Here is a 13,270-nt window from a genome sequence, read left to right as displayed (position 1 = left end):
GGGTCTTGGCAAGAAAAGCAAGTAACTTGCAGTCAATAATACATGTCGAAAACAGACAAAAAAATTAAGGTAACAATTATTCTCTTAATCCTCAGAAATTAGATACAGTGACAGATTAGTAACAGAGTGAGAGTTAATAAGGAAAGAGTTGATAAGTAAGGACCAAATCGACAAATATTTTAAATGGATTAAAGAAAGTATGTACCTTCTCATCAAAATTGCATGACGAGAAAGTGAGATCTGTGAAAGCCATTCAGAATTCTACCTTGGATCTAATTACTGCAATCCCACGGTATATTTGTGCCACCTATTGTTCTCCTAACATTCACTTTTCTATCATAACTACAGGATGCAAGCAGAAGATGCCTCCAGTGAATTAAGGAGGGGGAACATGAGACCCTAAGCAATGAGCTCATGTGGAACAATTTCCCTGATGCTCTGGGTTCACAGAATTTTATTTGCATAGAAGAACTGCAGGAGCTCTGGATGGTAGTGGCTCTGAAAGAAATTAGCAAAGGTACATGTGAGGGAAGGATTCAGTAAAACCCCTTGACTATATAACTAGTAGAGCATTACCAGATGTAATCAGCCTAGCCTTCAGATACAGACACAGGGTGGCCTCACGACCCACTTCCATCTCATAATCTGCACTGGAACTGCCAGTATAATTTATGCATAACCCTCCATTTACATTGCATTATGGGTCAATGAAAATTGGAATATAATTGGCCTGAGTCATCTTATGGAGGTAACTTCCTGGTGTTACCTTGGCCACATTCTTCGTAAGTAAGTCACGGGGGGAGGACAGGGGCTCTAAGAGAATTCTCTCCTTCTGTTGCTCACTCACCAGCTGCCGGCAGAGTTTAGGATTCCTTTGATCCTCTTCACTCTGGAAGCTGTACTCCTTCCTTAGTTTCAGATATGGGGAACAGGCTTGAAAAGTTGTTTTGCAAGCCTAGCAAAAATAATGTTACTGTCTTATTGTGAAAAATATGAGAGAATTCTATAATCCCAAGCAAGGAGCCCTGGTGGTGGAATGGTTAAGAACTTGGCTGCTAACCAAAAGGTTCAAACCCACCAGTGACTCCACAGGAAAGAATGACCTGGTGATCAACTCCAGTAATGATGGTGGTTGTTGCTAGGTGCTTTGGAGTTGGTTCTAACTCCTAGCGATCTCATGTACCATGTACAACAAAACAAAACACTGACCGATCTGCACCATGCTCACAATTGTTGCTATACTGGAGCCCACTGTGGCAGCCACTATGTCAATCCATCTCATTGAGTGTCTTCCCATTAAGATCATAGCCTAGGAAACCCTATGGGGCAGTTCTACTCTGTGGAGTTGGAATCACCTTGATAGCACATCACCACAACAATTTAACCCTGAGCAAGGAAGGCTACCCAGAGGATTGCACCTAACCTGTTACCTGGGGGTAGGTACCACTGAGGGTGTAAAAGTAACTTTCAGGTACTTTCCAAGATATATGCTTATGAAATGACCGTGCTGTAATTTGGAGGCCAGTAGCAAAGGAGTAACTTTATAGTTTACCACAGCCCTTGTTATTGACTATTATTGGTATAAATCTAATACATGGGTGGCGCAATACAGTTAACATGCTCAGGTGCTAACCATAAAGGTTGGCGGTGCCACTCAGAGGTGCCTTAGAAGAAAGCCCTGGTGATCCACTTCCTAACAAAATCAGCTTTTGAAAACTCTATGAAGCACAGTTCTATTCTGACACATACTGGGGCACCACGTGTCAGGATCAATTGGTGGCAACTAGTTGGTTCTTGTTATTACCTCATGAAAATTAGCACTGGGTTCCTATAATTCAATCTCTCTCTTCCCCTTTCTCCTTCTCTTAACTCCTTCATGTTAACTTAAAAAAAAAAAAAAGAGGTTTGGTGAAATCATTTGTACCCAATGAAACAAATACAGGTATGTGTTGCTTAACATCCATGATACATTTCATGTAATAGGATGTTATGTGATATGGATGTTGTGCAAACACCATATTAGGACCTTGTGGATGCCCACTTCTCATCCTCATTGCTGCTGCTGCCACCACCGCTGCTGCTGCCGGAGGAACAGGCTGCAGCAGAAGCAGTGGCTGAGAAGACAATGATGGGAGTGGAGTGAAAGGAAGTGAGGAAGGAGGCAGCGGAGTATTCCAGCCCCACCTGCTGCTGCAATCACCTGAGCAGCAGGAGCAGCCTGGGCCCTGCAGCTACATCGCCCATCTGCTCACCAGACAAAACCTGGAGAGCCCACGCCCAGGGCCATGTCCTCTGCTTTACCTCCCTGTATCCCACCTGTGATCCAGTGCTGTTAAAGTCTGGGTTTAAAATCATTACAGGAGAATAATAGACAAAGGGAGAGATGTTTTCCCTTTTAAAAAAAAAAAAAAAAACCTTATGGGACCATGGATGTGTATGTGGTTGGACATTTGCCCAAAGAGATGTTAAGCAAAGTATACCTGTAAGGTCTTTAAAGAGTTTAAGCCCTGGTTTTGAAGCACCCACCCCATCCTACTCCAGAGCAGGCCTGAGTCTGACCCAGCCTTGGTAGGACACATTTTCTTCAAAAAGAAAGCAAATGCTCATAGGGAATCAAGAAGCCAGGGGCAAGAAATCTATACTAGGCACAGTGACAAAAACTGAGTGTGAATAAATATCATCATTACATGGGCTGCTGCCTACTGGTTAAACCAGTGCTTCTCTGCTCCCAAGGAGCCCTCGTAGTGCAGTGGTTAAAACACTTGGCTGTAACCAAAAGTTCAGTGGTTCAAACCTACCACCTGCTCCACAGGAGAAAGATATAGCAGTCTGCTTCCATAAAGATAACAGTCTTGGAACCATATGGTGCAGTTCTACTCTGTCCTATAGAGTAGCTATGGGTCACTAGGAGTTGAAATTGTCTCAACAATGGGTTTGTTTTTTAGCTTCTCTTTGCCCCTCCATTAACCTCCATTAACCTGAGCTTTTCCAGCCCTGACTGGGGCTCGGATTGGGTAAGTGGGGCAGGAACAAACATTCTTTGTCGGAGAGAGGTTACACATTGAGGAGGTGCTTTTTGCAGGATTTACATGAATATGCCATGACCAGAACTAGCCTGACAGGAACCTGAAGGATTTGGCATCCACACTCAACATGGCTGCACCACAGACCCCATTATGGATAGCATAGACACTCCATGTAGCTGGTTGGTGAGTCACTGTCAAGGAGTCTTACCTTGGCAACCTGAGGATTTTTATCCCATAAATGGATCAGGAGGGAATCTCGTGTGTGCTTAACCTGAGTGGTGAAAAATTTCTTCCATTTCCGCCCAGCAAAGGCAGCCAATTGCCCAAACAAGACAAAGGCCGAGTATCTCAGGCTGTCGTTCTCCTGCGGGTCCCACGTCAACAAAAAAACAACAAAAGCCAGGTCGTTACCAACAGCAATTGCATCAGAGAACATCATACTCATCCATTCTCTGCAGTAGATTACAAGGCGAGCCATCAGACTCTCCAGAGCGCTGAGCTATGGGAGGGGCCTGGGCAGAGCAGAGGGGTGCTGACGTCTTCACTGAACCTCTGCCCCAGCAGATCAAAAGATTGCCTGCTTTTTGTTCTTTATTTAAAGTTAGGCAGACATGACACATTCACACGGTTTGAAATTTAAAATAATCAGAAGGGTTTAAAGACAAAGAAACTCTCCTTTCTATTACTCCCCTCCTGCTACCAAATTCTTCCCCACAGGCAAGCAGAGTAATAAATTTTGTGTGTATTCCTCTAGAAAATTAAAAAGAAAAAACACATTACATAGTCCTTTCCTGCTTTTTCACATATATGGTAGCATACCACACCTCTGTTATGCACCATGATTTTTCCATCACACTATCTTGGAGCCCTTGCCATGTCAATACAGAACAAGAGTTTTCTTTCTCCCCCTGCATCATAACTCGTTTGACCAGCCCCCTGGTTATTCTCCCAGGATTTTCATCAGGCCATTTCTACTTTTGGCCTCAGTGTCTCCTGTCTATGAAAAAACAAAAAACCTATCACTGCCATTGAGTCAATTCCAACTCACAGCGACCCCTCCTTAGGTTTCCGAGATGGTATCACTATGGAAGTAGATTGCCCAATCTTCCTTCCAAGGAGTGGCTGGTGAGTTTGAACCACCATCCTTCTGGTTAGCAGTCAAATGCCTTAGGCAGTGGAAATAATAATTACATTTCTTTCTTCAATACCCTCCCAGCTCCTCCATTTTCATCTTCTTGGCTAGTTCATCCCTGAGCACCTATGAATAGGCTCAGCCCTTGCTCCCTCCTCCAGGTGAGCTGTCTGGTCCAAATATCTCCCTTTCCAGGTGAGGAGACTGGGGCCCCACGGCATTTAAGTGATGTGCCCAGAGTCACACCACCAGGTAACAGAATCAAGGGAGTAACCAGTTTCCTGTCTCTTGGTCTGGAGATTTTATATCAATGTTTCCTGGTCCTATCCAGCACCAAGAAAACCTGAGGGAAGGTGAGAATTCTACCACAAAACTTCCACTGCCTCCTTTTGTTATCATGGTGGTGTTGTTGTTAGGTGCCACTGAGTTGGCTCCAACTCATACCAACCCTGTGTACAACAGAACGAAACACCACCTGATCCTGTGTCAGCCTCACAATCCTTGCTCTACTTGAGCCTGTAGTTCCACCCACTGTGTCAATCCATCTCAATGAGGGTCTTCTCCTTTTTCACTGACCCTCCACTTTACCAAGCATGACATCCTTCTCTAGGGAATGGTCCTTTCTGACAACATGACCAAAGTAGGTGAGATGAAGTCTGGCCATTCTTGCTTCCAAGAAGCATCCGGCTGCACTTCTTCCAGGACAGATTTGTTTGTTCTTCTGGCAGTCCACGGTACTTTCAGTACTTTTCGCCAAACCACAGCTCAAAAGCATCAACTCTTCTTCAGTCTTATTTATTCTCTGTTATCATAGTACATCTAATTCCCACATTCATATAGGAGAATGTTTAGTTCTTCGTTTTGGGTGCTAATTGTACATTAAGTGAAATGTAAAATTATTATGATCATTTCAAATACTTTAAACAATGCTTTTAAAAGATCACAGCATGCATTTAAACATAGCAAAGGGCTGTGCTTAATTTTATATCTACAAAATTTGCTAATTTTAAATTTTATTTCCTAATTTGATTGTGTGTGACATAGTGCCTAGGGCATTTGACTGCTTAACCAGAAGGCTGGCGGTTCAAACCCACCAGCCACTCCTCGGAAGGAAGACTGGGCAATCTACTTCCGTAGAGATACCGCCTTGGAAACCCAAGGAGGGGTTGCTATGAGTCAGGATTGATTTGATGGCAGCAAGTTTGGTTTTTTTGGTTTTTAATTTGATTGTGTGTCTGTGTGTGTGTGTATAGATACATACAGGCAGACCTCTGAGATGTCATGAGTTCAGTTCTAGACCACCATAATAAAGCAAATATTGCAATAAAGTGAGTTACATGAATTTTTTTTGGTTTCCCAGTGCATATAAAAATTATGCTTATACTATACTGTAGTCGATTAAGTACACAATAGCATTATAAAAAAGTTTGAAATATTGTGAAGATTACCAAAATGTGACACAGAGACACAAAGTGAGCACTTGCTGTTGGAAAAATGGTGCTGACAGACATGTTTGATGCAGGGTTGCCACAAACCTTTAATTTGAAAAAAAAAAAGGCATTATCTGTCAAACACAATAAAATGAAGTACAATAAAATGAGGTATGCCTGTGTATATACATACATAAGGAGCACTGGTGGCAGAGGGCTAAGGCATTTGACTGCTAATCAGAAGGTTGGCAGTTCAAATCCGCCAGCCAGTCCATGGAAGGAAGACAGGGCAATCCACGTCTGTAAAGATTTACTGCCTCAGAAACCCAATGGGGGTCACTATGACTCAGGATTGACTCGATGACAGTGGGTTTCAGTGGGTTTGGTGATGCAGTGGTTAAAGCAATCAGCTGCTAACCAAAAGCCTGGCATTTCAAACCCCCTGGCTGCTTCATGGGAGAAGAATTAGGCAGTCTGCTTCTATAAAGATTTACAGCCTGGGGTCACTATGAGTCAGATGGACTTTATGGCAATAGGTTTGGATTTTGGTTTGACACACACACAGTTATTTATAGCTGTGACAGACTAACTTCTTAGCTTCCAAGTAGGGGCTCTCAGACTCTTCAGTTTCAGACTGAACAACATATCAATGTACTTTTTGCCCAGCTCTCTCCTCTAATGTGAATGCTCTCTCCATGCTATTTACTGAACTCCTACCTATCTTTCAGAACTCCATACTCTCTGTGAACTCTTTCCTTTGCTCCATCTAGAAATAATTCTTTCTTCACATGAGCCCCTTTTTGCACTTTATCTGTGACCTACATAGCCTCAGGAGCCCTGGTGGCTTAGTAGTTGAGTGCTTGCTGCTAACAGAAAGGTTGGCAGTTCAAACCCACCAGTCGCTCTGCAGGTAAAAGATGTGGTAGTCTGTTTCCATAAAGATTACAACTGTGAAAATTCTATGGGGCAATTCTACTCTATCCTACAGGATTGCTGTTAAGTTGGGACTGGATACCCAGCAGTGGGTACTCTGTCTTGTCCCTTGGTAGGTGCGTTGTAGTAAATTATGTAGTGTGGCTTTTCTAGCCATGAGTCTTTGTAAACTCTGTGGTGGAATTTGCTGTGAGCAACTGAGAAGCTCCTGATTGTAAAAATTATCTTCCTGGGGTATTTCTGTTGGGCATGGCACAAAGCAATGTTCTGGGAGGTTCCTGCTCTCTCTCAGGTGCTTAGAATTCTGATGTTATGATTGGTTAGTTTGGCCACTCTGCCAGGCGCAAAAGGAGGCTTCCTAGAGGCAGAAGTCTCCCTCTGACTGCCGGTTGAGGAAGATGTGCTGCTGAAAGAGACACTTGCTCCTGAGAAACGTGCTGCTGGGAAAGAGATGCCAGAGACACGCATCGCTGAGTGAGACACCGAGGGACATGCTGGGAGAGAGACTGTGAGAGACTCTTGGCTGAGGGACGGTGGGCTGGGAAAGAGACTGAGTGTTTTTCCTGAACTTGAATTGTAGCCTGGTGCTTCCCTAATAAATCCTGTAATCTGTAAGTTCTGTGTGGCCACTACGGTGAATTATCAAGCCCAGGAGAGAGGTGGTGGGTGCTTTGGGAGGAACGGTTGGTGAAAGGGCTGGAGGGAGGCAGCATGTCTGGCCTTGCAGGAATAGGCCTTGGGTTACTGATGGGGATCCTGTCTTCCTCTTGTGGGGTTAGAGGAGGTCAGGAGATGTGGCCTCCTTGCCCTTTTAGCAGTAGGTAAGACTGCAGGCCCTATAGTGAGCCTGGTTTCATATCCACTTACTGGCCCTGTGAACCTGGAGCAAGTTACCTAACCCTTCAGTGCCTTGGTTTCCTCATCTATAAATGGAGGGTAGTAATAGTGCCTAGCTCACAGGGTTGGTGTGAGGATTATATGAGATAATCCATGTAAATTATCAAGCACCATTCCTGGTATACAGTAAGTACTCACTGAATGCTAGCTATTGTTATTGTTACATTTGTAAGAAGGCACTGAGTACACATTGGCATCATCATCATCATAAGTGTACATGTATTCACTTCTCTACTAAAATGAAAACTCCTTGAGGGGTAGCGATAAAATCCTATATGTCTTTATATATCCTCCATGACCCAGGGCACAGTAGTGGACTCTCAGTAAGATTCTTTAATAAACACATGAGTAAGAGAGACCTTGTTCCCTGAGTGATATACCACCCAGGGCTCACATTCCTAATCCCACTTTGATATAAAAAATTCTGGGTTGTTCTCACTTACATCATCTAATAAAGTCCTGGTCTGAAGGGTGATGTCGATAAAGAAGGAGCCCAAACCTTTCCCCTGGATCTTTCCGAGGATGATGCTCAGCGTCTTCATACTCTCATGGATGACTTCAGAACTCACCGGGTCATACAATCCATGCACCAGCAGGTCTAGGACAATTTTGTTATACTTTCTCACCTGGTAACAAGGTTTGAAAATCATTAGTAGCACAGTGATTGCTACACAGTTCCACTTCTAATTTCCCAATAACCTAGGCTATGGATTGACAGACCAAAACTTTCTTCAGGATCTGCCATGACAATTCTCATTAAAATACAAATGTTTCCATTCCTCTACAAGGTCGTGTTTTGCAAGAGTCCAATTTGGTGTTATGGAGAAGAAGAGAATGAACAAGTCTGGAGTGTGTCCTGTTGGTGGGGAGCCTGGGCAGGGGCACTTCCAGCCTGAATGACCAGGGCGCGCAGTACTAGATGCCTTCACAGTGAGGTGGAGATGGAATAGTCACTGAAGTTGACAGACGCTTAATGGGGAAGCGGGATAACCATCTTTTACTAAATAAGTGTAAACCAGTAGAAAATCACCTAAATTCACCAAGAAGGCAATGGCCAGCTGTGTGTTAATCCTCCCTACAGCTCTAATTCCCATGGTGGATGGGTGCTACAGGGGTGTCATGACCCTAAGATGACCTCCAATGAGTCATGCTTTTGTATAATTTCTTCTTCATGAGTGTAGATGAGATCTATGACTTGCTTCTAATCTATAGAATATGACAAAGGTGATGGGATGTCACTTCTATGATTAGTCTCTGTCTTTGCAGACAGGCATAGGAGACATGCTCCTCCTGGATGTGATGAAGTACCTGCCTTAACCCACATATCTATGGTCAACTGATTTTCGACAAGGGTACTAAGTCCATTCAATGGGGAAAGAAGAGTCTCTTCAATACATGGCACTGGATAATTGGATTTGCACATAAAGGAAAATGAAACAGGATCCATGTCTCATACCACACATGCACAGAAAAAAAAAATCAAAATGGATTAAGGACTTAAATGTGCAAACTAAAATCATAAACGTCTTAGAAGAATAACCATGGGAAATGCTGTTAGGCTTAGCTTTCAACAATGGATGATCTAATATAACAACAAAAGCACAAAGAGCAAAACCCAAAACAAAATGGGACCTCCTAAAAATGAAAAACTTTCGCTCATAGAAACAATTTACCAAAAAAGTAAAAAGGCAAGCTACTGACTGGGAGACTATCTTTAAAAACCATATGTTGTTGTTGTTATGTGCCAACGAGGCGGACCTGACTCATAGAGATCTCTCCTTGGGTTTCCAAGGCAGTATCACCATGGAAGTAGATTGCCCCATCTTCCTTCCGAGGAGTGGCTGGTGGATTTGAACCGCCAGCCTTCTGGTTAGCAGTCAAGTGCCTTAGGCACTACGCTACCAGAGCTCATATATACATATATACAACAACAATCTAATAACCAGAAAATATATATGAAACTTTGACAATGTAACAACAGAAAGACAAATAACCCAATCATAAAATGGACAGAGGATCTGAATTGACATTTCACAGAAGAGAACATTCAAATGGCCACCAAACACATGAAAAGATACTCAGCATCATTAGCCATTAGAGAGATGCAAATCTAAACCACAATGAGATCTCATTTTACTCCCACGAAGATGGCTAAGATTTAAAAAAAAAAAAAAAAAACAGAAACAGAAAATAACATGTTGGCAAGGATGTGGAGAAACTGGAACCTTTATCCATTACTGGTGGGAATGCAACATGGTACAGCCATTGTGGAAAACAGTGTGACAGTTCCTCAAAAAAAGCAAAAGTAGAACTACCATGGAACACAGCAATTCCACTCCTAGGTATATACCCAAAAGTCTTGAAAGCAGAGACTCGAAAAGAGATTTGTGTACCAATGTTCACTGCAGCACTATTCACAATAGCCAACAGGTCATAACAACCTCAATGCCCATCAATAGATGAACGGAGAAATAAAATGTAGTACATACATACAATGGAATACTACTCAGCCAGTAGGAGAAATGAAGGCTCCATATATGCTACGGAACAGATGGAGTTTGAAGACATTATGCTGAGTGAAATAAGCCAATCACAAAAGGACAAATATTACATGACTGCACTTATATAAAAAGACAAGAAAAGGAAATGGAGAGAGACCAAAGTTTATTAGCAGTTTCCAGGGGTAGGAGGGAGAAGGAAAAGGAGGATTATTGCTTATGGAATACTGAGTTTCAGTTTACAGTGATGGAAAAATCCCATTAAGGGTTTTTTAAGACCCTTAAGAGTTGCACACTCGAAAGTTGTGTGACAGATATATTTACAACAAGGACAAGAGAAAAGAGTAGCTCCTAAGGCTGCTTATGTACAAACATTTCATGGGATTTAGTTTCTTGGTTTGGAGGCTTGAGGCCATGGTTTCATGGGACATCGAGTTAACTGGCCTAATAACACATTTGTGCTTCTGTTCTACCTCTTAGTTCATTGCTTAGTGCCTGGGGTCTTAAAAGCTTACAAGGAGCTATGCAAGACATAAAATTGGTCTCCATTCCCCTGGAGCAACAGAGGCAGAAAGAGAGTCAGAAATAGGAGGAGGATGTGGAATGTGTGGCTGATTGCCTCCATGAACAACTGCCCCCTTTGCCATGAGACTAGAAGAACTGGATGGTGCCCAGCTACCATTACTGAGCATTTTGATGAAAGATTCCATAGAAAAATCCTCATCAAAATGGGAAAATGCAGAACCAAATTTCAAGTTCTCATTGACTCTAGACTTTCTGGAGTGTGGAGGCTGGATGAACCCTTGAAATATTGCCCTGAGGTAATCTTGAAACCTTAAACCAAAAATATCCCCTGAAGTCTTCTTAAAACCAAACAACAGTTTAACTTAACTAGTAAAAAATGTCTGCCTTGAGAATTATGCTCTTTTAAGAAATATCTATATGGGATCAAATTGACAATGTTGTTGTTGTTGTGTGCTGTCGAGTCACACCCGACTCATAGCGACCCCTCCTTGGGTTTCTGAGGCGGTATCACTACGGAAGTAGATTGCTCAAGCTTCCTTCCAAGCAAATTGACAATAGCAACTCGAAAGACTAGATAGGGTACAGTGAGTTTATGTTGTGAGGGAGGAACACTCAGAAAAGGAGGGTGAGGATAGTTGCAGGATTCAAAGTATGTAACCAATGTTATTGAACAGTGTACATAGAAACTGTTGAATTGGTGTATGTTTTGTGGTGTACGTTCTCCATAACAACAACAAAACTAAATTAAAAGAAGAAGAAGTACCTGTCTTCTGAGAAGGGCCTGTGAGGGGCCATGTAGAGCCATGTAGCAGGGAGCTGTGGGTCATCCAGGATCAAATCAGCTCCTGCCTGACAGCCAGCAAGGAACTGGGACCTCAGTGCTACTACTGGAGGGAACTAAGTTGTGCCAACAAACATGGAAGAGCACCTCCAGCTTCAGAAAGAAATGCAGCTCAGTCAACACCTCATGGCAACCTTGTGAGACCCTAAACAGAGGACCCAGCTAAGCTGGGCCTGAACTCTTGATCCATGGAAACTGGGAGAGAATACATGCATACTGCTTTAAGCTGTTAATTTTGTAGTGATTTTTTATGCAGTGATACTTTTTTATGGAGTGAAACTCCTTCGTGCAGTTTCTGATCCCAGCTCTGGAGATGACAGGCACACCTCAAGGATTGGAGATAGTTTCAAAGGCACTGCCTTTCCTACCTTGTCTGGGGCTTCACAGGCCAGGGTGCCCAGCCCTTTCATTGCCATGTGACGCTTTTTAGCACTGCAGTCCCGGGCTCCTTCTGTCAAGATGAAAAACATGTTCTTCAGGGTCTCCTGCTTCTGGAACCTCAGTTTCCCAGAGACCTGTGTGGTGAGTCAACAATGTATTAATTCGGGAGCATTCACAGTCATACTCAACCCAAAGCCCAATCCCTCCCTCTAAAGAAACTCCTGTCCAATTTTACTCCTTCTTCCTCCACCTAAAGATGCTTGATTTTGTTAGAAAGTTATTAGCTTGATCTCCATCATGAAGGAATTGATGGTTTGGGGGAATTATGAAGAGAGACGCTCTGAAGCAGCTATGGGTATGAGAGGTGTTGAAAGGAAGGGGTGTTGCTATGAACTGAAGTGTGTCAACCAACAGAAAGATGTTGACGTCCTAAACCCTGGTGCCTGTGAATGTGACCTGGTTTGGAAACGGTCTTTGAAGCTATTTTAGTTAAGTTAACATGAGATCACACTGGACCAGGGTGGGCCCTAATTCAATATGATTTGTGTCCTTATAAAAGAGAAGAGACATACAGAAAAAGGCCATGTGACAAAGGAGGCAGAGACTGAAGCGATGCATCTACAAGCCCAATAATGTCAATGACCAGGAACCACCAAGAGCCAGGAAACAGAATCTTGTCCTGGAGTCTCAGAGAGAGTGTGGCCCTGCCAACACCTTGATTTCAGACTTCTAGCTTCCAAAGCTGCGAGACAGTCCATTACTCGGGGTGTTCTGTTTGTATGCTTGTTTGTTTTTAAGTCTGTGGGACCTGGTGATGGCTGTCTATGGAAGTAGATTGCCCAATCTTCCTTCCGAGGAGTGGCTGGTGGGTTTGAACTGCCAGCTTTTTGGTTAGCAGTCACATGCCTTAGGCACTAAGCCACCTGAGCTCCTTTGTTATGGCAGCCCAAGGATATTGAATCCGGATTGTTGTTTCTTTCAGCATTGATGTGGACTGAGAATGTGGATCTCTTCCACAGTAAAAGATATGCTGTTATTTCCCCCAACTTAAAAAGAAAGAAAAACCCTTGCCCCTTCTCCCACCTCCAGTTCCTCCCCGTGTTTCTCCTCTACTTTGTAGCTAAGTACCTTGAAAAAAATGATCTATACTTACTTTCTCTCCTGCATTCTCTCTTGAACTCTCTGTCATCAGATGAACCCCCCACCCCCACTCCCACCCCACCAAGTGGCTAAATCCAAGGGTCAGTTCTCAGGACTCATTTCACCTGACCCCTCAACATCAGCTGCAATGAGTAGAGCACAACCACAAACATCTAGTGCACATGTATGAATATTCCAGGGCATTTGAAAGAAGGCCCAGCTCCATAATGGAGGAATCTGAGCAGTCAGTATTAGAAAAGAAACGCAAAGATAATGGAAATTGAGAAACACTGTGTGTCTAATGCAGAGACCTGTATTTCAAGGAATAAACTTAGTAATCACAGGGCAAGAGACGGATCACTCTCTGTGGTGATGCAAAAACGACAAGGAGGCCACATGTTCTGACCTCCTCTAACCCTACAAGGGGAAGGCAGGATTACCAGCAGTAACCCAAGGCCTATTACTGC

At 43.2% G+C, this 13,270-nt stretch overlaps 1 protein-coding gene across 1 annotated transcript in view; it reads right to left on the bottom strand.

The window, feature by feature from the left end:
- Positions 1 to 444: 444 nt before the first annotated feature.
- The window catches only part of MRO (maestro), a 14,153-nt gene continuing 1,327 nt past the window's right edge, over positions 445 to 13,270 (bottom strand). The window contains exons 2-6 of the mRNA XM_007943811.1: positions 11,651 to 11,797; positions 7,862 to 8,044; positions 3,235 to 3,390; positions 848 to 955; positions 445 to 498 (exon numbers count right to left, since the gene is read on the bottom strand). Of these exons, the coding sequence (XP_007942002.1) occupies positions 445 to 498; positions 848 to 955; positions 3,235 to 3,390; positions 7,862 to 8,044; positions 11,651 to 11,797 (648 nt within the window). The remainder of the gene's footprint in view (positions 499 to 847; positions 956 to 3,234; positions 3,391 to 7,861; positions 8,045 to 11,650; positions 11,798 to 13,270) is intronic.

This window comes from Orycteropus afer, unplaced genomic scaffold, assembly GCF_000298275.1.
Source record: "Orycteropus afer afer isolate SDZICR_OR568_19922 unplaced genomic scaffold, OryAfe1.0 scaffold00113, whole genome shotgun sequence".
In the NCBI taxonomy this organism is placed as follows: domain Eukaryota; kingdom Metazoa; phylum Chordata; class Mammalia; order Tubulidentata; family Orycteropodidae; genus Orycteropus; species Orycteropus afer.
Note: the sequence above shows the minus strand (reverse complement) of the source record. Positions and strands in the feature narration are given on the sequence as shown.